General features: G+C 42.9%; 2 protein-coding genes across 2 annotated transcripts in view; both read right to left on the bottom strand.

Annotated features, from left to right (window-relative positions):
* The window catches only part of LOC120866574 (leucine-rich repeat-containing protein 37A-like), a 46,485-nt gene extending 30,887 nt beyond the window's left edge, over positions 1 to 15,598 (bottom strand). The window contains exons 1-7 of the mRNA XM_040244365.1: positions 13,805 to 15,598; positions 12,956 to 13,024; positions 11,544 to 12,595; positions 11,230 to 11,444; positions 10,761 to 10,923; positions 8,343 to 8,414; positions 938 to 1,009 (exon numbers count right to left, since the gene is read on the bottom strand). Coding sequence (XP_040100299.1) covers positions 938 to 1,009; positions 8,343 to 8,414; positions 10,761 to 10,923; positions 11,230 to 11,444; positions 11,544 to 12,595; positions 12,956 to 13,024; positions 13,805 to 15,598 — 3,437 coding nt within the window. The remainder of the gene's footprint in view (positions 1 to 937; positions 1,010 to 8,342; positions 8,415 to 10,760; positions 10,924 to 11,229; positions 11,445 to 11,543; positions 12,596 to 12,955; positions 13,025 to 13,804) is intronic.
* A 163-nt stretch (positions 15,599 to 15,761) lies between these two features.
* On the bottom strand, positions 15,762 to 25,743 carry RDM1 (RAD52 motif containing 1). The gene is made up of 7 exons (XM_040245087.1): positions 25,605 to 25,743; positions 25,042 to 25,221; positions 21,981 to 22,103; positions 21,437 to 21,608; positions 20,481 to 20,579; positions 17,611 to 17,696; positions 15,762 to 16,169 (listed from the first exon to the last, which is right to left on the bottom strand). The coding sequence occupies exons 1-7, from the start codon at positions 25,698 to 25,700 to the stop codon at positions 16,068 to 16,070; spliced, it is 858 nt and encodes a 285-aa protein (XP_040101021.1). The 5' UTR covers positions 25,701 to 25,743; the 3' UTR covers positions 15,762 to 16,067.
* Between the last annotated feature and the right edge of the window lie 380 nt (positions 25,744 to 26,123).

Raw genomic sequence — 26,123 nt, 5'->3', positions numbered from 1 at the left:
ACCAGTCCATTCTGAAGGAGATCAGTCTGGGATTTCTTTGGAAGGAATGATGCTAAAGCTGAAACTCTAGTACTTTGGCCACCTCATGCGAAGAGTTGACTCATTGGAAAAGACCCTGATGCTGGGAGGGATTGGGGGCAAGAGGAGAAGGGGACGACAGAGGATGAGATGGCTGGATGGCTCACTGACTCGATGGATGTGAGTTTGAGTGAACTCCGGGAGTTGGTGATGGACAGGGAGGCCTGGCGTGCTGCGATTCATGGGGTCGCAAAGAGTCGGACATGACTGAGTGACTGAACTGAACTGCTCCAGTTTTAGCTTAGATTAAATTATCAAAATCATGAGTTAATGGCATTCACACTAATGTAAGTGCTCCATATTTTCTTTCCTGTGGGTGACAATTTGAAGTTAACTTTAATTCCTCTCATTTTAGTAAAACAAGTTTTTGAAACCTTTTCCAAAAAGGCCAGGGAGTAAATATCTTAGGTTTTGCAGGCCACACAGCCTCTGTCACATATATTTCTTTCTTTCTCTCTCTTTTTTTTCATTTACAACCCTTTAAAAATCATTTTTAACTTACAGGCTGTATAAAAATGGACCATGGGTCAGATTTGAGTCATGAACAAAATATAAGCAGATAGTATACGAACATTTATATATAATGTTATAGACATGGGAGTCTATAATTGCTTAGATCCCATTACCACTTTTCCTCTACAACTAAAGGGTATTTTCCTATCTATATCTTGTCTAACTAATTAAATTAAAAAATGATCAGGAGGTATTTAATGATAGAGATGGGCTTGGGCCCTACACAGACTTACAAAACTGTAGAATTGTATGGGTGGAAGAAATTGAAGAGATTATTTAATTTGAACCCTGTAGTTAGTTTATAGAGAAGATCTCATAAATAAATATTATTCACTAATTAACTTACAAATATTGGAGGGATAGCAAGCCTTCAAATGAGTCCTTGTGTAATTCAGTCAAAGAATTTTCACTGAGAATTCTGAAAAATGAAAAGGTTATTTCTCAATCAAAATGCAAAATAACTATAACCATTCACTACATAGTACTCCTGTAAGTGGAGGAAGCTAAGTAATGGTGCCATCTAAACACCCTAATATTTATTTAATTTAGGGGTGGCAATTTCTGCTCTGTTTTCATTTAAACCTTTCTCCTCACATCCTTTGCTGTGTCCATCTCTCTCCATCTCACACACATACACACACACACACACTCTCCATCCACTCTTCCCACCAAATCATACAGATCATTTAGTTAATGCCTACTCTCTAGATCACAGTATTTCTCTTAGAATCCAACTCTGGGCAGCACCAACATTGCAGAGGTGTCCTTCCCTCTTCTCTTTTCCCAAACCTTATTGGGAAGTTCCACACAGAACTGTATCAGGGCTGCAAATGAAGTCATTTGATTTTTTTCCTCTAGTAAAACTTTTTTGAAAATTATTTGCATATTTTAAAAATATGCATAAAATATATACAATTGTTCAGTTTAATAATTATGAAACAAATCCCTGTGTGATACCACTCATGTCAGAAAAGAATCCTGTCAACATCTGAGGAGTCCCTGGGCAGACCTTTCCAATCACAGCTCTCTCTCTGACTTTAGTAGAGAAGAAAGATATCAGATTGTCTATAAAGATATAAAGATATCAGAGGTCAGTTTCTCTTGCCTGCAAGAATCCCCTTCCTTGCAATATTAACAGTGGTACATCCTTCAGGAGTCTTGGGGATCTGAACACATGCTATGTTGCCTTGTGAATATTTTCACTGAGTGATGCATTTAAAACATTGTTTTTCACTCACAGTGTATCTTGGTCACATATTTATATTAATTCCACCTCATAGCTTGATTCCATCTCATAAATTAATTCTTTACTCATAGCATATGAGAATTAAAGTATTACTACCTGGAAACTGCAACTCAGTTATAAGATGCTTCATATTATATAGAATACAGGCATATACATTTTTAAAGGATCACTAAAACAAAAACACAGAAGACTTTATTCCCACAGAATTCCCACAAAGAACTCTCGGAGTCCTGAAAATGCTTCAAAGATCCTGACCTCGATTTGAAATTCACCATATTAGAAAGAACAGCAGTGATGGACAGGTGAAGGAGGAATGGTCAACAGCCGGTGCTAAGACTGACTCTTTCCTCACCTCGGTTAAGTAGTGGTTTCATATTTCCATGGAAATGATTCAAAAAGAAAAAACAAATGAGTATGTCCAACGATGTTTATAGTAACCCTTTCCATAACTTTGAAAGTTGGAAAGAACTCTACCTCCCCACGTCACATAACAAAACCAAGTACACCATAGGTGATATACAAAAGTCGCAGGAAATAATGATATATGAAAAAGGTCAAGACAGAAGCGACTCCACGGACTGTAGCCCACCAGATTCCTCTATCCATGGGATCTCCCAGGCAAGAATACTGGAGTGAGTTGTCATTTCCTCCTCCAGGGGGTCTTCCCAATCCAGGGATCGAACCTGTAGCTCTTATGTCTCCTGCATTGGTAGGCAGGTTCTTTACTACTAGCTCCCCCTGGGAAGCTCAAATCAATATGCCCAATGACGTTTATAGTAACCCTTTCCATAACTTCGAAAGTTGGAAAGAACTCTACCTCCCCGCATCGTGTAAAGAAAACTGTGTACACCATAGGTGATTTACAAAAGTCACAGGAAATAATGATATATGAAAAAGGTTGAGACAGAAGTGAAACTCGTATGTACTAGTTGTAAGTCGGAACACTGACAAGGACTCAACCAGGACAGTGAAGAGATGGGGCTGATCATCAACTCTTCACTGCGCTGTCTTCTTTGATGGGCTGATGCCCATATCAGACTAGTTGGGAGTCTGAATGTTGTGGGAGGACAGAGAGTAACCAAGAATATATATTTTAAATGAATGGGGTTTCTTTTTGTGGACTTGCTTGGATGGCAGGATATTAAAATTTTTTAAAATAACAGTAATAAATTCAACCTAGAAGTAAAGTGTAGACTGAGAATGTCAGTCACCAAAAAGTACCCCCAAAAAGAGCTTCAAATAAGCAACTAATTGAAATAAAGTCTACTGATCCGTAGAACTCCAAATATTCATTCTGATTGAGGCAAGAAATTTAAAACTATAGGGAATCAAGAGTTAAAGCCAGATCGAAAACTTTCTCACACCATGAAAATATTAAAACCAGGCATGAAGTAACGTTTAAGAAACATCCATGTTTTACTTCTGACCAGGGTTCTTATCTAAGGCAATCTTCTAAGTTTCACATTCATTCTTGATTCTGTATTTATAGACAATTAACCTTCTTTCCATTCTGCAACTTCTAGAAAACTGAGAGGGCTCAGTGTTTCTTTGACTCAATTATACATATAGTTGAGTGGCAGGCCAAATAGCAGGCCATTCTAGAAGTGATTTACTCAACTTTGTCTGCTTTCTTTCTCTCCAAAGTATTCATCAATACTTAAAATTATATCTATTTATCTATTATACTTACTTACTTATTTTTATATATTTGTAACCCACCTAATAACTGGAATATTTGGTCTTTTTTGTTTTGAGGCCTGTCTCTCAGCATGTAAAACAGTTCCTGGCACATAGGAGACACTCAAAAAAATATTTATTGAATGAATTAAAAAACTGACGGGTTATCAACTATCTGATACTTTTATTTAAAACAAATCATCCATTTACCATCATTCATGAGGGTAACTACAGGGAAAGAAATGTCTTCTCCCCTACATTTGTGACTGTATCTTTTGAGATAAGAATCCGTTGAGAATTTCATTTAAAAAAAATGTCCTTTTCCCTAGAAAACTGCACTGTCTCGAACACATGTAAAAGTATATGTGCAATTTTCCATCTTTGGACCATCCTTTTAGGGCAGAGGTCTATGAACAGAATAGACTGAATTCAGAGGGCTAAACTTGGATGGGAAACAAAATTACATCTGAGTTTTCACAATCTCTCAGTAAAATCAGCATTTCCTTCCATTATGAATATAGGCAACAAATCACAGTAGATCAGCAGTAGTTAACTTGGTCCCCAGTAGAAATCACAGATCATTTCATATCACACGTACATTGCAGATATCTCAAAGTATCATTTATTCACATCACTACCCTGAGGTATAACATTTATTGACCTACCACTATTTTGTTATTTAATGTGCAAAGAGAAGCATGTTTATTACTATATCACTGATTTTTAAACTATTCTGAAAACTAGTCAGTGTTTCAATAGAGTTGATTTCCTTTGTTTTTCTATCTATTTTGATGTGTTATACACTTAAAAACATTATCCCAAGAATATAAGCTTCTGTAGATTATATGCCAAAGAGACATACATGGGGGATCAGGAGGGAGATTAAAGAATTCTGCCCTGGGGAACCACTGACACCAACTTAGGAACCTCTGCTTATAAGGTATAAACCTCAAGCTGGCTGAGAAATCTTCAAATCTTACCAGATTCATGTTATACTGTATCACTTCCCAAACACAGGCTTTTTAACAGTTAACTTTTTAATTTAAATTTATTTTTCACAAAATATGTAGTATATATTCACATGGCTCAAAATCCCAAAGATATATAGTACACAATCCAAACTTTTTCTCTTACCTCTGTCCCTTAGTCTACCACTCCCCTCTACTCCTCAGAGGAAACGAATGTTAATCTATTTCTTGTGCCACATGACTTTCATTCTTCTTACAAGTTTGGGAAATAAAATCTCCAAGTTAGATACTATCGTGGGAAATATAAACTACATTTTGTAGTTATGAAATCTGTAAATTTTAAAAAATTGCCTGGTTCTAGCATTTTTTCCTTACCAATAAGATAGTCAAACTAAGGGAACATGTCTCTAAGGGTGGTCATAATCCCTATTTTCAGATTGACTGTTATGTCTTTTATTATTAATTCAGAATTCATTTATGACTGGTTTATTCAAGTTGAATGAATGATATGACCACAAATGGTCATGAAAAATACTAGTTAATTACTTTGAATGTTTTTTTTCCAAAATCACTTAGGTATCTAAGCAGACTTTTTCTACAAATCAATAAAAAAAATAACAGTAACAGAAAAATGGACTAAGAACAATTTAGAAAGACAAAAGTTCAGTAAACACATACAGACATTTAAATTCATAAGTGATCAGAAAAATTCAAATTCAGATCAGACCTCTTTGATTCACCCATCAGATCAGCCAAAAAAAGAGCAGGGGGGCGGGGCAGAGAATATCCAATGGTAGAAGGAATGTGGGAGAAATGAATGTCATCATGGCATGTTGATTGGAGTAGAACATGGTCAACACCGAAATCAGATTGATTATATTCTTTGCAGCCAAAGATGGAGAAGCTCTATACAGTCAGCAAAAACAAAACAGGGAGCTGACTGTGGCTCAGATCATGAATTCCTTGTTGCCAAATTCAGACTGAAATTGAGGAAAGTGGGGAAAACCACTAGACCATTCAGGTAGGACCTAAATCAAATCCCTTATGATTATACAGTGGAAGTGAGAAATAGATTTAAGGGCCTAGATCTGATAGTGCCTGATGAACTATGAATGGAGGTTCGTGACATTGTACAGGAGACAGGGATCAAGACAATCCCCATGGAAAAGAAATGCAAAAAAGCAAAATGGCTGTCTGGGGAGGCCTTACAAATAGCTGTGAAAAGAAGAGTAGCGAAAAGCAAAGGGGAAAAGGAAAGAGATACCCATTTGAATGCAGAGTTCCAAAAATAGCAAGGAGAGACAAGAAAGCGTTCCTCAGCGATCAATGCAAAGAAATAGAGGAAAACAACAGAATGGGAAAGACTAGAGATCTCTTCAAGAAAATTAGAGATACTGAGGGAACATTTCATGCAAAGATGGGCTCGATAAAGGACAGAAATGGTATGGACCTAAAAGAAGCAGAAGATATTAAGAACAGGTGGCAAGAATACACAGAAGAACTATACAGAAAAGATCTTCACAACCCAGATAATCACGATGGTGTGATCACTCACACTCATCTAGAGCCAGACATCCTGGAATGTGAAGTCAAGTGGGCCTTAGGAAGCATCACTACAAACAAAGCTAGTGGAGGTGATGGAATTCCAGGTAAGCTATTTCAAATCCTAAAAGATGATGCTGTGAAAGTGCTGCACTCAATATGCCAGCAAATTTGGAAAACTCAGCAGTGGCCACAGGACTGGAAGAGGTCAGTTTTCATTCCAATCCCAAAGAAAGGCAATGCCAAAGAATGCTCAAACTACCACACAATTGCACTCATCTCACACGCTAGTAAAGCAATGCTCAAAATTCTCCAAGCCAGGCTTCAACAGTACGTGAACCATGGATTTCCAGATATTCAAGCTGGATTTAGACAAGCCAGAGGAACCAGAGATCAAACTGCCAACATCCTCTGGATCATCGAAAAAGCAAGAGAGTTTCAGAAAAACATCTACTTCTGCTTTATTGACTATGCCAAAGCCTTTGACTGTGTGGATCACAATAAACTGTGGAAAATCCTGAAAGAGATGGGCATACCAGACCACCTGACCTGCCTCTTGAGAAATCTGTATGCAGCTCAGGAAGCAACAGTTAGAACTGGACATGGAACAACAGACTGGTTCCAAATAGGAAAAGAAGTACGTCAAGGCTGTATATTGTCACCCTGCTTATTTAACTTTGATGCAGAGTACATCATGAGAAATGCTGGGCTGGATGAAGCACAAGCTGGAATCAAGATTGCCAGGAGAAATATCAATAACATCAGATATGCAGATGACATCACCCTTATGGCAGAAAGTGAAGAGGAACTAAAGAGAGTGATGAAATGGATTCATGTCAATCTATGCCAAAACCAATACAGAATTGTAAAGTAAAAATTAAAAATAAATAAATAAATTAAAAAAATTAAAAAAAAAAAAAGAAAGTGAAAGAGGAGAGTGAAAAAGTTGGCTTAAAGCTTAACATTCAGAAAATGAAGATCATGGCATCCAGTCCCATCACTTCATGGGAAATAGATGGGGAAACAGTGGAAACAGTGGCTAACTTTGTTTTTTGGGGCTCCAAAATCACTGCAGATGGTGATTGCAGCCATGAAATTAAAAGATGCTTACTCCTTGGAAGCAAAGTTATGACCAACCTAGACAGTACATTAGAAAGCAGAGGCATTACTTTGCCAACAAAGGTCTGTCTAGTCAAGACTATGGTTTTTCCAGTAGTCATGTATGGATGTGAGAGTTGGACTATAAATAAAGCTGAGGGCAGAAGAATTGATCCTTTTGAACTGTGGTGTTGGAGAAGACTCTTGAGAGTCCCTTGGACTGCAAGGAGATCCAACCAGTCCATCCTAAAGGAGACCAGTCCTGGGTGTTCATTGGAAGGACTGATGTTGAAACTGAAACTCCAATATTTTGGCCACCTCTTGTGAAGAGCTGACTCATTTGAAAAGACCCTGATGTTGGGAAATATTGAGGGAGGAGGAGAAGGCAATAACAGAGGATGAGATGGTTGGATGGCATCACCGACTCAATGGACATGAGTTTGGGTAAATTCTGGGAGTTGGTGATGGACAGGGAAGCCTGGCGTGCTGTGGTTTACAGGGTCCCAGAGTCGAACACGACTGAGAGACTGAACTGAAGTGAAAAATTTATATCTACATAGTCTTCACCCCAATAATCCCATTTCTAGATATCTATTCTACAGAAATACCTGACCAGATTCACAAAGGTGCCTGTATGAGGATATTCATTGCAGCAATGCATGCAACAAGCAAACTGGACATACACATGTCCTTCAGTAGGGGCATTATTAAACTGTGATACATTTATACTATGGAATATTATGCAGGAGTTGAAATGAATGGGTTAACCCTCTATGTACTAGGAATGAAAGAAATCTAAGACATCATGAAATGAAAGAATCAAGTCGCAAGATGTTTCATTTGTGTAAAAAAGATAAGAAAATCATACAACAAACCTATTTGGTTATCTGGAAATATATATGTATTCAAATGTATAGGAAAGAGTCTGGAAGGATATATACTAAACTCAAAGCAGCTTGAATGCGGTTTAGGGAGCAAGGAGGGTTTTCACTATACCTGTTATTTTTACATAGTGAGAATATAATCATACAATACTCATATAATGGAAAATAAATGACTGACTTTAAATAGAGCCTGCCAAATTTAATCTTTAAAATAAACACAGAATTTCAATCAATAGGTTGCTTTTCTCACAGCTATTGACCTCAAAATTCTGGACCAAGTAGGATCTTACAAGACAGTTAGCAGTTTGTATTCACATTTGGAGAGCATATACTCACAGTTTCTCAGCCCAACGGTATGCCTTCCATATATTTTCATCAATGTAAGAAATATAGTTTCCTTGGAAATTTCTGTGAAGAAACACAGGTTATATCCTTGAATAGTCAGGAAAAGAATGAAGAGAATATGTAAAAGAACCATGGCCACCTTATGGGTAATATTCAAATGCAGAAAGAAAACAGATTTTTAATTCCCACAGCTTCCCAGTACGTGTGCTTAGTCCAACTCTTTGTGACCTTCTGGACTATATACCCACCAGGCTCCTCTGTTCATGAGATTCTCCAGGCAAGAATACTGGAGTGAGTAGGCATTCCCTTTTCTGGGTGATCTTCCCAACCCAGGGATCAAACCTTAAATGTTTAAAACGGAACTCATCTTCCTCTAACTAGCTCTCCTTCCCAACTGCTGTACTTCCACTTGTTATACCACCATCATTCCCCTCATCGTGCATGCATGCTAAGTCACTTCAGTTGTGTCCAACTCTTTGCAACTCCATGGACTGTAACCCGCCAGGCTCCTCTCTCCATGGAATTCTCCAGGCAAGAATACTGGAGTGGGTTGCCATTTCTTTCTCCAGGGGATCTTCCCAGCCCAGGGAATCAACCCATGTCTCTTATGTCTCCTGCTTTGGCAGGTGGGTTCTTTACCACTAGCACCACCTGGGAAGCCCCATCAACATATGCGATTTTTCTCTTTCCCACATACCCAAGTCCCCCAACGCTAGTCAATGACTACATCTAATTGGTTTTGCCTTTGTCATGCTCTCATGATTTTCTTTCTACTCTTCTCACAACCACTCTAATTCAGCCCTTTCTCACTTTACCCCTAGATTTTCCTAGACCATTCTATTTGGTCTTAATAATTCTCTTGTTTTAATCATGTGTCTTTCTTGCTTGAAAACTTTCCGTGGCTCCGCATATCTTACATCATCACTTTCAAACCTCCATTAGGATAGCCAAGGTTTTCCAAAATCGTAGCTTTCATTGTTCTCTAACCCAATCTTTTGGGCTTCCCTGGTGGCTCAGCGATAAGGAATTCACTTGCCAATGCAGATGTGGGTTTGATCCCTGGGTCAGGGAGATCACTTGGAGAAGGATTCAGCAATCCATTCCAGAATTCTTGCCTGGGAAATCCCATGGGTGGAGGTGCCTGGTGGGCTACAGTCCACGGGGTCAAAAAGAGTCAGATATGACTTAGCTACTAAACCACCACCACCGACCCACTTCTTTTTACAGCCAGACTAATCTATGAAATCCTGATCATCCTCGCAGGCACACATTTGCCTAGACCGTGCTCTCTGTTTTTTCTCTAACAAATCACAGCCAGTGTTTTAAGTCCCAGCTGAAGTTTTACCTTATCCATGCAGCTTTCCCTGACCTCCACACCCTAGTGGTCCCAGGTTCTGGTGAGCTACAGCAGCTATCTGTACCTCTTAACACTTAACTGCGGATTATCTCCCTGTAAAGCACACCCCCTTTCTTCTCACCTATCACTGTCATGTTCTGCAGACAATGTCCTGCTTCTGTGGCGCCCACAGTACTTAGCCCTGTGTTGGGCACAAAATGGGTGTTATACATAGAAAGTCAGGGGACAAAGACGAGTTCTAGATATAACTGAGGAACTGAATCTAATAATAGCTAACACTAACATATATGCTAGGCACTGATGTTTTACATGTATTTTACATGTATTGTGTGTGTTAGTCTCTCAGTTGGGTCCGACTCTTTGAGACCCCGTGGAACCTGCCAGGCTCCTCTGTCCATGGAATTCTCTAGGCAAGAATACTGGAAATGGCAATTTCCTTCTCCAGGGGATCTTCCTGACCCAGGGATCAAACCTGGGTCTCCCACATTGCAGGCAGATTCTTAACCGTTTGAGGCACCAGGAAAGCCCATATACGTTAGGCACTGATGTAAGAGCTTTACATGTATTAACTGGTCTAAATCTCACAACAATCCTATGAGATGACAACTATCATCATTCCCACTTTACAGATGCGGAAACTGAGTCACAAAGCTAGCAAATTACAAACATGGGTTCAAACCCAGGCAGTTCAGCTCTGGAATCTCTACTCTTAACCATTTGTTGTTTCACCACCAGTGAGGTGGGGAGAGGGACATATTGCTGTAAAGAGGATGGAGCAAAGATGGGAGAAGAGTAGATGTTGAGGAATTAAATAATGGGGTAAAAAATAGAGAAGGAAAAAGAATAGGGGTGATTACAAGTAAAAGACTGGAGAAGAGGCAACAATAGTTAAGGAGGAGAATGAATATAAGGAATCGTTGACAAATGAAAGGTTAAAGAGAGCAAGTCAGTCAATATGGGTTGGGGAGATGAGAAAGACCCAGGAAAACCTGGAAGAGGGGCTGCCATGTTAGGCAGGATGCAGAGAACAAATCAAGAAAGGCCATTCTTACAAGACAGTGAAGGTGCCATTGTAGGGGTGGGGCCCTGGCTCAGGCACTCTGTGCAGCTTCTGCTTTGCACTCAGACCAACACACGACAGCGTCTCATCTTTGCAGGTACAGAGCTTACATACGTTGATGGTTGTGGTGGCATTCTGTACTGGTTGCTTCTTTCCTAGGATATGTTTTACACCAGGGGGACTTCTGGGGACCGAAAATGGAGTCAAAGGAAAAAGAACCATCTGAGATGTCATCTCAGATGGTCTTGGTTGCTGAGATATGCTCACTCCCAGGTCCACAGTTGGGATTGAGGCTTGAGTCAGGTTTGGTGGAGGAGGTGTCACCTCTGGGGGAGCCGTGGTCTGCTGCAGGGCGGTGGAATATTCAGACACCATAGCAGGTTCCGGGGTTATGGTAAGCTCCAAGTTTGCATGATGAGTTGTGATGCTGGGTGATGTTGGAGGCTGACTTTGATCCTTACTTGGGGTCTCCTGCAGGGTTGGAGGAGGTTCAGCCTCCGTATTATTCACTGCGGTAACGTTAACTTCCACGTCCATAGGTTGAACCGTGACTTCAGTCAGGTTTGGATGGGCAAGTGTCCCCTCAGGCTGTTCTGGAGGAGAAGCTGTGTTCTGTGGCAGGGCAGTAGAATGTTCAGATGTAGCAGGTTCTGGAGTTACGGTAAGCTCCAGGTCCACATGATAAGTGGTGACGGCGGGCGACGCTGCCTCGAGTGCTGGACCTGTCACCTCGGAATACAATGGCGGCTGAGCTACAACTTCCTTAATGGGTTTTGGAGGCTGAGCTTGGGTCTGCTGCACAGTTGGAGAAGGTTCAACCTCCACAGTGGATTCCGGAGTTAGTGTAAGTTCCAGGTCCAAAGATTGGAAGGTGACCCCACTCAAGGCTGGGCGCTGAGACTGAACTGGCTTTGGATGTGGCTGTGTTAACTCGGGGTATGGTGGAATAGCTACCGTCTGCTGTAGGCCTGTGGAATATTCAGCCTCTGTCGTAGGTTCTGGAGTTGTGTTAGGCCTCTGGCCTGATGGTTGAACTGTGACACTGGGCAGCAGTTGGCTCTGAGCTGGCATTGGAACAGTCACCTCTTGCTGCACTGGACGCTGAGCTGGGGTCTCCTGCATGGCTGGAGAAGATTCAGCCTCATTCGTAGATTCTGGAGTTATGGTAAGTTCCAGGTCCAAAGGTGGAACTGTAAAGTCCACTGACTGAGACTGAACTTGCTCTGGATTTGGAAGTGTCACCTCAGGGGGTTTGGGGTGAAGAGCTGTAGAAGATTCAGCTTCTACAGTAAGCTCTGGAGTTACAGTAGGCTCCGGGTTGAGAGGCTGAACTGTGATGCTTGGCAGTGTTGGATTCTGAGCTTGATACTGGCCTGGAGTTGAATCAGCCACAACCTCCTTAGGTGGCTTTACAGGCTGAGGTGGTAGCTCCTGCATGGTTGGAGAAGGTTCTTCCTCCTTGGTAGGCTCTGGCTTTATGGTCAGTTCAAGGTCCAAAGGTTGAATTGTGACCTCAGTCAAGGTTGGATGGTGAACCTGAACCTGCTCTGGATTAGGAATTGTCGCCTCCAGGGGTGTAGAAGGTTCTGGAGTTATGGTAGGCTTCTGGGCCAAAGGTTTGATGGTGGCACTGGTTAAGTTTGAATGATGAGTCTGATCCTGTCCTGGTGTTGAAACTGTCACCTCATAAAGCATTGGAGTTTGTGCTACAACCTCTGTAGGTGGCACTGGAGGCTGAGATGGGGAGCCCTGCTGGGCTGGAGAAGGTTTTATCTCTTTAAGGGGTGGGGCTGGGAACTCCTCTTGGTTTGGAGAAGATCCTACATTCTGAGGGGGCCGTAGAAGGTGAGGAAGGGTCCCCTGAGGGGCTGGAAGTGGTTCTATCTTTGCAGGGGGTTCTGATGTCTGAGTCTGAAGTACCTGCTGTGTGGGAGAAGACACCACCTCCTTGGGGGGCTTGAGAGATACAGTTGAGCTCTCCTGGGGAACTGGAGACTGAGCTGGGTGTCCCCCCTGGGCTAAAGGAAGCTCGATCCCCCCAGGGGGATCTGGAGTATGAGCAGTGTTCTCCAGCTGCACTGGAGAATGTTCAAGCTCTTTAGTGGGGCCTGGAGTTAGGGCAACTGCCAGATCCACGGATTTAGCAGTGATATAAGGCAACACTGGACCCAGAGGTGAGACTGTTACCTCATTCTCTACTAAAGGTTGAGTAGCAGCATCGTTGGTGTCCTTTGGAGGCTGAGCTGGTTGCTCATGCTGGACCACAAAAAGTTCGTTTTCAGAGGCAGTTGGTGGCTGATTTGAAACCTCTTGCTGGACTGACAAAGGTTTTAACTGCCCAGGGGACTGAGCTAAGGTTTCCTTTTGGGGTGGAGACGTTTTACCCTTATTAGTGAATGCTGGAGTGATGGTGAGTGCAAGATCCACAGGTCTGACAGTGGCGCTGGGCCGCTGCAGAAGCTGACCTAGAGAAGAAACTGTTGTCACATGATGTTCTGGAGAGAGAACTATAATTTCATTAGGGAGCTCTGGACGCTGAGCTGTGGCCTCCTGCTGGGGTGGAGAAGGTACAGTCTCATGAGCCTGTAGATCCTGACCTGGGGTCTCCTGTTGTTCTGAAGGTGTAATTTGGGTAACAGCTTCTGGAGTTGGGACTGGAGCTGGCACTTGAACTGGCAAAGGTTCAACTTCCTCAGGCAACTGTGAAAGCAGTGTGGGGGCCTCTGGCGGGGACGCAGAAAATTCTGCATTAGGAAGGGGCACTGAGGACTGAGTCAAAGGCATCTGCTGACTTGGAGAAAGTCCCGCCACCGGAGTGGGTTCTGTGGTTACAGTAAGCTCTAGATCTGCAGGCTTGACAGTGACATTGGATATTCTTGAATGTTGAGTAGGTTGCTCCACCAGGGTTGCAGCAGATTCTGTCTCCACTGGAGACAGAGCTAGGGTCTCCTGCTGGGTGGGAAAAGATTCGGTCTCATTAGGGGACTCTGGAGACGGAGCAGCATCTTCCTCCTGGACTGGAGAAGATCCAGCTACTCCAAAAGAGTCTGACAGCTGAGTCAGGGTCTCCTGCTGGGTGAGAGAGGGTTCAACTTCCCCAGTAGGCTCAGAAGGCTGAGTTAGTTGCTCCTGTTCACTTGAAGAAGGCTCCACTTCCTCAGGGGTCTGGCCTGTGGTCTCCCACTGGCTTGGAATAGCTTCAACTTCCCCAGTAAGCTCAGAAGGCTGAGCTGGTTGCTCCTGCTCACTTGAAAGTTCAACCTCCCCCAGGGTCTCTGGAGGCTTCTGCTGAGTTGCAGGAAATTTAGTTTTCTTAATGAGTGGAGTGATGGTAAGTTTCAAATCATGAGGTTGAAATGTAACATTGTGCAGGTTTGAATGAACCTGATGTTGAATGCCATGTTGAACTAATACCTCATCACTAATTGGAATTTGGAGTACATACTCAGTAGGGAACCCAGGAGCTTGAGTTGGGGTCTCTTGATGGAGCACAGATGCAACCGTCTCAGGGTGCTTTGCAGGCTGAGATAGGTCTTCCGGCTGGACTGGAGGAATTTCAACCCCTTCTTGTTGCTCTGGAAACTCAGATGGGGCCTCCTGTTGGGCTGGAAGAGGTTCAACCTCAAAGTGCTCTGGAGGCTGAGATAGGACCTCCTGCTGGACTGGAGAAGGTTCCACCTCTTTAGTGACCTCTGGAGTCAAGGTAAGCGCCAGATCCAGAGGTTTAACAGTGACATGGTGCAAGTGGGACTGCTGGACTTTATGATGCGCTACTGGTCGAGCTGCAGTCTCCTCAGGTGTCTCCAAAGGCTGGGCTAGGGCCTCCTGAGGGCTTGAGGGTTCTGCTTCCTCAGGGGCCTCTGAAGGCTGAGACAGAGCCTCCTGTTGAAGTAGAGATGGTTCTACCTCTTCAGTGGGCTCCAGATGCTGAGCCTGGGCCTCCTCCTTGGATGAAAAAGATTCAGCCTCCTCAGGCGACTCTTGTTGGGATAAAGATTCCAACTGCTCGGTGGGCAATGGTCGGCGAGTGTGGTACGCCTGCTGAGATGAAGAAATTTCAGCCTCAGGGGGCTCTGGAAGTTGATCTGGGCTCCCCAGAAAATCCGTAGGTAGGCTCTCCTCAGGATAAAAGGCATCCATACTGGAATCTAAATAATCATCCTGCAGTTCTTCTAGACCCTGATTTTTTTTTCCAAGTTGTCTTGTAGTTCCAACAACAACTTTGGCAAGAGGTCGATGCTTAACAAGATCTTTCTTCAGGTTTGAGGGTGAAACAATAAACTTCGTTGGTTTTGAGCTCTTACTACCTAGAGGTGGAACAAGTATTTCAAATGATTGGTGATTTTCAGCCTGATCTAGACCTATAGTTTTAGCCTTACTTTTGTGTTGAGGAGGCAGAACCAAGGCTTGATTCTGATCCCAATCTAGCACTGGAACCGCTGCTGGGAGCTTTTGATGCTGGGTTAGCTTGTCATCCAGATCCTCGTGTAGAATAGCAAACTTATCTGGCTCTGCCAACAGCTCTCCAGCTGAATCCGAGTCCAGGTATGGAACCAGAGTCTCACTCAGATCCTCATGAGGCAGGGCCAACATGTGGTCTGGAGAGGAGGAAGTCAAGTAATTAAAAACCCCCGGCTCTGCCAGGGGTGTGAGTGCATGGGGCGATTCGGGCGGGAGGTCAGAGGAGTGTGAAGACCAGGGCTCAGTCAGCCCTGGGGGGTCCGAGGTCAACTGGACAGGGCCCTGGGCCCACTCCAGAGGCTGAGCTGCCTGAACCAAAAGCCACAACGGTTGCCAGGTAAGGAGGAGCCAGAGGCGCAGCCGGGACATGACATGCGGAGGCTCCCGGGCGCAGCAGCGACCCAGGCCAGTGGGGCGCCGGCGCCGCCCCTGAGCGGGAGCCGAACCGTTATGTGAGCCCGCAACGCGCGCGCACCGTTAGCAACCGCGCGCCCCTCCCCCGCCCCGCGTCCAGCCCTTTATTTACGACACCTTTAGTTACGCCACCTTTATTAGGTTCGAACCAATCTGCGCCATCTGAGTGCGCCTTTTTCCCAGAATCACCAGGGCGCAAACCAAGCCATCCTTCCTCTCGCACAGGTGACAGTGACCTCCAGCCGGGCCCTCTCCCCAGCCTCCCCCAGCCCCTCCCGGGCTCTGCGCAACCAGGCAGGATTTGGGCTGCAGACCTAAATGGCCCTGGACGCTGACAGCCCAGGGCTCGGGGGAGGAGTGGAAGGGGATGCGGAGCTTCCCAAGGAAGCCCCAGAGGCCAAGCATTCCAGGCAATTCAGAAGCTCTAGTCCAGTTCTGGCACTGTAAACTCTTCCTCCTCAAAGCTGAAGTCTGAGAGGCATTCTTCCTCCCCTTGGCCACAAAGCTTCCAGGAAAAGCAGCTCACCTGCAAAATGAGCAGCACTAGTTAGGCTGGCGGGAGGAAAGCACACCTTACAATTTTAAAGTTATTCAAAAATGTTGCTCTTTCCTCTAAATTTTCAGTACCCAAGTCTGGTCATTAATTCACCACTTTGCTGTTAAGGGTTACCACCAAATCAGTGATGACTTCAAATTTTCTGTAGGAGAGGCTTTGGGCAAGTGAGCAAGTCATTCTGGGAAAGAATGTCCAACCAAGTGAATGACCCTTTACATTACCATGGGAAAACTTGCCCCATCCCACCTCGTTTCAACACAGCCATTAATCTAGAAAAAACTGCAGTGTCACAGAGTCCTGTTCTGTGTACATACCTGGAGAAAACACTTAAGATGTTAAAAGTCAGCACATTTTAGTAATTTTCTTGAAATACTGTAACTAAGCATCCAGTTTACTTTCTTCACAGTCCTTTTAAATAATCTAGTCCTTTTTGTTTGGCAAGACCTCTAACATTTAAACTCCAAGAAAAAAGGAGCTTCATCTTATTCCCACTGTCCAACCTAATGTTTTTTAAATGGAACTGATTCGAAGATTGGCCTCATTTGAGAACAGATTTGTTTCTATAAACAGGTTTCCAAAATCTTTAACATCAATACCGATTCCTTTCCTCTCTCATTTCATAGGAAGCTAGCCTTCTAAAAGCCCAAACTTGGATACGTTTGAAGTTTCCGTGACTTATTTGATTTAAATTGAATTAAAATAATTATTTTGTGAAGAAAAACTTTCAAAACTTATGTTTTTCAGGACATAACCACCTCTTCTTTCTCTACTTTCTTCTCTTCAAAGCAAACTTTGCAACATTGGGGTGGGTTAAATAATCAGAAATCTAGGCCCAAATTAAGTTCACAATGACATGAAACACATTTTTTGCCTTTTTTTTTTTTTAAATCCAATATGCAGTACGTTAATGTTTTCTTTTAGAAATTACTTTGACAACTTAATTCCTGATTTGAGGCATTCATATAATTGGTTTACAGAAAGGTCCTTCAGCAAAATATTTCACACAAAATACATATGAGATCTGGGTAAAACACCTTATTTGAAAGGCATTAATACAGTTTTCACACACTGTAGCATAATCACAACAAATTAAAGCCATAATTACTTTGTTCCCAAATGCCCACAATTCTGTTTGAGAGGAGTTCTAAGAGGCCTGTGTCTTCTCCTGTGTCCACAACTGTACAAGTACCTCATGGTCCTCAACCCTGCTCTCCAAATTTCAAATAAGGGGTCAGAGAGAAGGTTTAGACATCAGGAAAAGTCCTAGAAACTTCCTGCCTCAAAAGCAGTTTCAGAGTTTCACATTTCCCTAAAGGATGATGGAGCTGAGCAGACATGCCAAGAATCTTCTGGTTGTTTTGAATTATGGCTACCCTGGCTTTGAATCCCATGAGTCTTTCTCTCCACGTACTTGAATTAAATCCTGTAGTTCCTCTTCGGTTCTAGCATCTGTGACCTCTTCACAGGATCTATATGCCACAGCTATTTTACCACTTTCTGAAACAGAGTTAACAAATATCAATTCAGAAATTTTGTTCTAAAACTTCCTGTGCACAATGGTAGCATCCAATAATTAGACATTCTTTTTATTTCTAAACGCAGAAAACAAGAGCATTTTCCTAGCAGTTCCCTCATCTGACATATATCATTACTATTTGTGAAAAAAAATTTAAGAGAAGTATCAGTTTTGGTTCAAAAACCTTTATGATCTTAAAAATAAGAACTAAGGAATGATGCAGTAAAAGCTGTGGAAACAAAAATGTTCAATCACAATATGATTAAATAGGAAGTCATTAAGGAGGGGTCAAAGTGAGTTCAAACCGGGGATAGATACCACTGGACTATACAGGAAATGTCTTATTAGAAGCGAGGCAAGTGTCTACTACTTGGGACCAAAATTCTACCAGATACAATGAGCAAAGCTTTGGAGAGAGAATTTTAGTGGCCTATGTACTTTTTGGACTACATAGCTTCCCTCAAGGCAAACTACAGCCACCAGGCTTTTCTGTTTAAGGAATTTTGAGTGCATATAAGGAACACTATTTGCATATTCAGTTCAGTTCAGTTCAGTCGCTCAGTCGTGTCCGACTCTTTGCGACCCCATGAACCGCAGCACGCCAGGCCTCCCTCAGGCCTCCCTGTCCATCACCAACTCCCGGAGTTCATTCAAACTCACGTCCATCGAGACGGTGATGACATACAGCCATCTCATCCTCCTCTGTCACCCCTTTCTCCTCCTGCCCCCAATCCCTCCCAGCATCAGAGTCTTTTCCAGTGAGTCAACTCTTCGCATGAGGCGGCCAAAACAAAGTACTGGAGTTTCAGCTTTAGCATCCTGCCTTCCAAAGAACACCCAGGACTGATCTCCTTTAGAATGGACTGGTTGGATCTCCTTGCAGTCCAAGGGACTCTCAAGAGTCTTCTCCAACACCACAGTTCAAAAGGATCAATTCTTCAGCACTCAGCTTTCTTCACAGTCCAACTCTCACATCCATACATGACTACTGGAAAAACCACAGCCTTGACTAGATGGACCTTTGTTGGCAAAGTAATGTCTCTGCTTTTGAATATGCTATCTAGGCTGGTCATAACTTTCCTTCCAAGGAGTAAGTGTCTTTTAATTTCATGGCTGCAATCACCATCTGCAGTGATTTTGGAGTCCCCAAAAATAAAGTCTGACACTGTTTCCACTGTTTCCCCACCTATTTCCCATGAAGTGAAGGGACCAGATGCCATGATCTTCGTTTTCTGAATGTTGAGCTTTAAGCCAACTTTTTCACTCTCTTTTACTTTCATCAAGAGGCTTTTTAGTTCCTCTTCACTTTCTGCCATAAGGGTGGTGTCATCTGCATATCTGAAGTTACTGATATTTCTCCCGGCAATCTTGATTCCAGCTTGTACTTCTTCCAGTCCAGCGTTTCTCATGATGTACTCTGCATATAAGTTAAATAAGCAGGGTGACAGTATACAGCCTTGACGTACTTCTTTTCCTATTTGGAACCAATCTGTTGTTCCATGTCCAGTTCTAACTCTAACCCCTGAGCTATGGAGCCAACTGCATTTGCATATTAGGGATAGGCCAACAACCTAGAAAGTTAGTTTGGTTCTCAAAGGTTGTTACTGGAATTGACAACTCATGGAGATTCTGCCTGGTGACCAGGGAAGTCAAAATTCACTGGAACGACTGCCCAGGCTGGAAGGCTGACACCAGTCCAAGGCCAACTCTAACAAGCAAATAAGGTCTCTGACAACTTAGCTAGCATTTCTCAGTCCCTAAGCCTGCAGGGCTGTGAAACAGGGGAGCAATTCTGTTCCAGGGATCTACCAACCATGAAGTTTCCTTTGGGCACAGCCTGTGACATTCTCACCCTGTATAACTCAATAGGGTACATAATCAAGCTATTCAATAGCATGATCACACTCAAGGCTCACAAAAATGTATATAAGAATCATATCCACCCAATATATCCGAAATGAAAACTGAAATTGATTCCAAAAACATAATGTAATCAACTCTTCAATAAAACAACAATAATAGTCAAAATATTTTGTCTGTTTACTATGTTCCAGGCATGGCTCTAAGACTTCTACATTCATCATCTTATTTACTCTTACAATATCCCCCACAAGGTAAGCTGAAATACTAACCCTACTTATAGATCAAGAAATTGCAGCTTAGAGATATTTAATACCTTCAAATCTCTCTGGCTAGAAAACCTAAAATTGCAGCAACAACAAAAATCTAAGAGACAAAGTCAGGACTCAAACACAGGTGTCCAAGGCTTATAGTCACTATACTATCTGTATGATAAGTCAGCAATCGAGAAACAAGAACCGGATCAAACACTTTCTATATGAACTGAGGCAAGTCAGTCTACATCTAAACTGTGGGGACAATAATATTTGTGTCATTTTTCTCATAAATGCCACAAAACAAATTTGAGACTGTTGCTGTGAAAGCATTTGGTAAATGAAAGAATATGTAGTGTTTTATTTATTTTTAAACATTCTTTTTTTTACTTTTTATTTATCTATTTACTTGGCTGTGCCAGGTCTTAGCTGTGACATGCAGAATCTTTAGTTGTGGCATGTGGGAGCTACATGCTACTTCGCTGATGAGGGATCAAACCCAGGCCCCCTGTATTGGGAGCCACTAGACCACCAGGGAAATCCCTATGTAGTGTTTTAGATAACCATTATTTTCATCCAATTAACTTTTCAAATAAGTTTAATTGCTCATTGAAACTGAAGTACTTTAAGGACAATCAAAACAAGTCTTACCTAAAACCACAATCTGCAGTTTCTGGAATGCATCTGTCATAGCCTTCTGAATAGCAAGCTTCTGGGTTTTTCTCCTTTTCATAAGGAGTGATAATGGCCCTAAATCCAACCAAAACAAATGAATTTAAAATGCTTATCTGGATAACTGATTTCTAGGTTATATGTTTAAAAATTTAAAAATGCACCTGTGATTCTTAAATCATTATCTTAGTGATTAAGGGTGAACACAACACTAGGGTGTGGTTGAATGATTACGATGTAGTTATATTCCGGCAGGGCACGTTTTTCCTGCTGACATCTATTCTTGAAGTTCCTGAAATACTAGATGGGAGATGCAAACCAAGAACGTGACACAAATCTCTCATTACTCACAGATTCCACATGGACAAGCTACAGCCACGCTCCTGCAGACTCCTGCGTTGAGAGGGCTGGATTCACAGTGAGACAGATGCTCTGGCCTCTCCCCAGGCATCACTTTCAGGTGGATGGTGGGGCCTCCTCCACTCCCTTTGCTAACAGCCCTGCTTCTGACTGTAGCCCAAGTGCCAAGGGAATCCATACCAATGGGAATCCCCTTTCCAGGGATCTACATTTGGCTTTCTCCACTCAAGCCCTTCCATAGAAGACAAAGGACTGAACCTTTACACAAGAGTTTATTGAAATCTTTAGACTGATTTTGTTGGGATAACTGAAGGCCACAAGAGATTTGAAGGACTATTTTAGCAGAAAACACATTATTAACCAAAAATGGAAAAAGAAAAAAAACCCACCTTAATTTTCCCTCCTCCTTGGCAGTCAGTCAGTTCTAAAACTCTAAAGTTTAAGGTCCTGTCAGGTATTGCCTAAGTTAAAAACCTATGTGGCAAAGGAGAAAAACTCTGCCCAGGACTTCAGCTGCTCGGCAAAGGTGATGATGTATCTGAAAAGGCGAGTTTCAGAAAGAAAGGAAAACAGACCTTCTTCCAAGTTATCCAAAGGTTCCTCAGCCATGCCAACTCCTGGACTTCTGCACTCATAGGATGGCAACACCACCTCTAAAGCACAGAAGAACTTCAGGCTTTGCTTCTGAAGAGGTGCCACAATATCTTCATTTTCCCTTTCTTCTTCAGGGTCAGAAAGATCCTGAAGCTGTTAGGATTTTGAATTAAAGATTATACTTCAAAATATTCTGTTTTGAAAACTAAAAAACTCCCATCAATCCCAGTTAATAGTTGAGGTGTCCTATAGCTTCAAAATCAAGTGAGATTTGCAAATGAATTACTAGGTACAAAGAACTATTTTTATTATACATCACACAAATACTGGAGAAAATTATGGATACTACCATTTAAGTCACTGAGATGATCAACGAATTCTAGGTGGCATGTCCATGCTCAGATACTTCCATGAGGAAGTCTTTCCCATCTCCTCCCTGTAGCCCAGTTCTAGTTTTCTTTCTAAAGTGTAGGAGTTCAATGCTGAAAGGGGCCTGGTTGGTCAAAGAAAATCTACAGAGTTTACCTTGATGATCCTTTTTGACCATCCATTGAAACCAAAGTAGTAATTTGCCAATTCTTGGCATCTGGAGCTGTTTAGGGCAAGGGCATTGTGTTGAACCGCCTTATGTTGGGTGCCAAGACGAATCTAAAGACATAAGAAACCTAAAAATATCACAATCTGACATAGACTTATTTTGGATATACCTGTTTGTCAATACCAGTTTCATGTTGTTGTGTTGTTTAGTGGCCGAGTTGTGTCCGACTCTTGTGACCCCACAGACTGTAGCCTTCCAAGTTCCTCTGTCCATAGGATTTCCCAGGCAAGAATACTGGAGTGGGTTGCCATTTCCTCCTCTGGGGGATCTTCCCACCCAGGGAGTTAACCCACGTCTCCTGAGTTGCAGGCAGATTCTTTATCACTGAGCCACCTGGGAAACCCCAACCAATTTCAGAGTGGTTGTAAAGATTATATATGACATTTTAAGTAACGAGTTTACAGTGAGCCCTAAATAAGTGTTCTTTATTATTTTTAATAAGTCAGTACTTTTCTGCATCATTTCCAGAACCCCTGATTCATCAGAAGGTTTCCCTGACCTTTGGTGGTAAAAGTGATGATGAAAGCAACCAAGGAAGCCCAGCAGAAGCCTATTATAGGGTGTGAGTGAGCAAAGGAAGAAAACTTTTAGTCATCTTATCCCCATCTTATCCTGCTTGAGAATATGACCTGAAGGGGAGATAAGGTGGACCTGCCACTGAAGTAGGACCTTAATCTGTAGCATCCCCTCCCCAAGTTACTAACCCCTGTTAGAAGAGGGAATACACATACCTCTATAAATTTTATAAGTAACCAAAAGAATTAGAGGTTCATCTACATTGACAAACTTCTTTGAGAGTATAAATATTTCCAGCATTAACTCTCCAAATAATTTACACAGTGTCACATTACTGTGGATTTTTTACATCACTAGCACTTTGTTAAATGTCTATTTCCATTTTAAACAGGGTGTAGTATATATTAATAAAAATTCAAATAAAGTCAAAGCATTATTAATTCTTTATTGCTCTGTTTGTGGATCTTCCTCTATCACTAGTTTATGAACTTCTTAAGTGCTGGAAGGAACCATATCTTGTCACCAGGAACAAGCATAATTCTTGGCATATAATAGAGGACTGAGGGTCTGTTGACTCAGTGAACGAATGAAAGAATGAGTAAATAAGAAAATGAAATTACTTTCTCCAACCGAAGCTGCCTGCTGGGAAGGAGAAATGAAGACTAATTTTTAAATGTTGAGTGTCTTGTGGGAGGCTAGGCCCTGTATGCTGCTACTGCTAAGTCACTTCAGTCATGTCCGACTCTGTGCCACCCCACAGACGGCAGCCCAACAGGCTCTGCTGTCCCTGGGATTCTCCAGGCAAGAACACTGGAGTGGGTTGCCATTTCCTTTTGCATGAAAGTGAATCTAATGCATGAAAGTGAAAAGTGAAACTGAAGTCCCTCAGTCATGTCTACCCGGCTCCTCCTTCCATGGGATTTTCCAAGCAAGAGAACTGGAGTGGGTTGACAGTGCCTTCTCCAAGGCCCTGTATGGTGAGTCATAATTCAGCTGTCCTGGACAATGAGAAAGCTTCAGAAGAGCTCTGAGCATAGTAGAGAGTCTACATCTGGGATAACCTTGCCACAGTCCTCACTGGCAAAAAACATATAATTAAACTAGGAAACAATTGGGAGGGGGGTAAAAACTTAAGGTTCTGCATTACATAAAGAAATCTAATATGAATGCCCTTTCCTCTCAACTATATAGTGACTTATAGAATATTGCCTTCATTTCTCTATCAGCGATGGGTTTTATGGTGTGTAAATCTCAAAACCTAAGCTTACGGAATGGTCTTAATGTTCAGTTTAAGAAAAAGAGCTCATTACTCACCACTGATACCAAGTAATCGTTTCATAATCTTTCCAGTAATATCTAAGTGGGTATATGAAATGGTCGCAGCCAGTAAGTAGCAGGCAGATCATAGTCTCCAAATTAAAGAATGTCTGACAGGAAATCATTTCAATCATAGGGAGGAGAGCCCAGATTGAAGAGAGTGTGAAACAGGGTACAAAAGTGGGAAGTACTGTACCTAGAGTCACGTCTGAGGAGAGTTCTCCGATTCCATCTAGGTTAAACCAGTGAGGAAAGAAATATGGGTAAGAATAGGCAGCAAGGTCAGTGGGAAGTAGTCAGATCAAAAAACCAACCAGAGGGACTTCCCTGGTGATCCAGTGGTTAAGACTCCACCGTGCAAAGCAGGGGACGTGGATTCAATCCTTGGTCAGGGAATTAAGATCCCACACGCCCCTGCGCCACAACTAACACTCGACCCAGCCAAATAAATAAGTATTTTAAAAAAGAAGAAGCCAACCAGAGGAGACATACAGTTATAAAGTGAAAGGCTTGGGAAATCTAAGCCTTACTCACTTATTCAGAGGAATTGAAAAAATCCTTGGAAAAGGAATGGTGGCTGAATGGAGGCATATAATGAAATGTTCATTCTGGGGCTCTGAGGAAGTAAAACTGGCTGGCATGTTACTATGGAGCCATATTATTAGAATAATCATGCACTAAAGAATATTTTAACCATTTTCTGGAAACTGAAGGGAGTTCTGAATGGGCAGTTTGAGGATGATGATGATGATAAAGCATCCTTTATGTTACAACTGACTAAAGACTTTGTCAAACTCACACATTTAAAATTCATATAAAACTATAAAGAACACTTGTGAAGATTTCTTAAATTAAGGGGCAGCATAAAATGACATGGGGTTTAACATCAATAAGTTTGGGTTTGACCTCTAGTTTCCATATTAATTGTCATGAACCTTAAGTAAGTCAGTTAACCATCCTCAGTTCGAGTTTCTTTAAAAAAAAGAGGAGAAAAGAAATGGGGTTGGGGGGAAGAAATGGGGAGCTGTGGGCGGTAAGTGGAGCAATACATCTGAAAGCATTCTGTAAACCAGGGTGCTTTACAAACGTTGGCCTATTCGTTTTAAATTCAGCACTTCATCCCAGCGGAGCGAGGAATTCCACATTTGGACCCACCTTCACTGGAGATTTCTGGAAAAGCTGCTTCTGGTTGCATGCCTTTTGGGCTCTGTGAGCATCCCTCGCTGAATAAAACTTGACGATGGCATAAAATCCAGGACCGGCCACTGCTGTGTTTGGGAAGACTCGGACCGAATACAGAAGGCCGAACTGGGAGAAGACTGTGAACAGAGAATGCTGTAGGGTGGTCCCACGCTAAGTAAGAGCAGGAAATTTCAAGCCCAGGAAACCAAATTGCCCATTCCCTTATATTCCCCCCAGCCCTTCGCCACAGGCAACGGTGGTGAGCCTCCAACTCCAAACACTTCTCATTTCACAAACAAGTTTCCCTCTGAACTCCTAAGCTTCGAGAAGCATTAGGAGGCAGCGTGAGGCCTGCTGGGAACTCTCTCTCAAAATTCTGTAAGGACGAGTTGACTGCGCCGGTCGGCTCTAGAACTAAGATTCCTCTCAGCGAAAACCACCGGCGGGCCAGGTGCTGAAGCAGGGCCCCGGGGCTCCCAATTACTAGGGCGCGAGGCGACTTTCTCCATCCCTCCCTCCACCCCGGCCTGGCTCACTTGCAAGGCCTCGGCCGTGGGTCCAGAGTTCAGTTCCCACACAAGCAAGGTTTTGTCACTCCCTGTGGGAACCGCAAAAGGTACCAACTCCGCCATCCTACCGTCACCGCGCGTGCGCGGCTCGCGAGCAAGCCGCACTGCGCCTGCGCACGGTGCGCCCGCGCTTTTTTAAAAGGAGCGCGTGAGGGGGCGGAGCCAGCTCTGGGGCAGTGAGACGAGGGCGGTGCTCGGACCTCTCCTTCGCCCCGCCCGCTCCTGGCGGGTCTCCGCCTCTAGTTCCCCTTCCGCAGGTGCGTCGCCGGGGAGACCTTGGAGTTTAGTGTTAGAGTACTAAGTGAAAGTGAAAGTGAAGTCGCGCAATCGACTGTTTGCGACCCCATGGACAGTAGCCTACGAGGCTCCGCCGTCCATGGGATTTTCCAGGCAAGAATACTGGAGTGGGCTGCCATTTCCTTCTCCAGGGGATCTTCCCAGCCCAGGAATCGAACCCGGGTTTCCTGCATTGCAGACAGACGCTTT

Source organism: Oryx dammah, unplaced genomic scaffold (genome assembly GCF_014754425.2).
Source record: "Oryx dammah isolate SB20612 unplaced genomic scaffold, SCBI_Odam_1.1 HiC_scaffold_8, whole genome shotgun sequence".
Lineage (NCBI taxonomy): Eukaryota > Metazoa > Chordata > Mammalia > Artiodactyla > Bovidae > Oryx > Oryx dammah.
This window is presented reverse-complemented; position numbering and strand designations above follow the sequence as displayed.

Bases quoted from the DNA above. Each gene is read 5' to 3' on its own strand.
- RDM1 (XM_040245087.1), bottom strand. From the start codon at position 25,700: ATGGCGGAGTTGGTACCTTTTGCGGTTCCCACAGGGAGTGACAAAACC. The intron at 25,222-25,604 runs GTGAGCCAGGCC...ACCACCCTACAG, and splicing joins CCACGGCCGAGGCCTTGCAA to CATTCTCTGTTCACAGTCTT. The intron at 20,580-21,436 runs GTCTGTTTTCCT...GGTTGGATTTAG, and splicing joins TTTGGATAACTTGGAAGAAG to GGCCATTATCACTCCTTATG.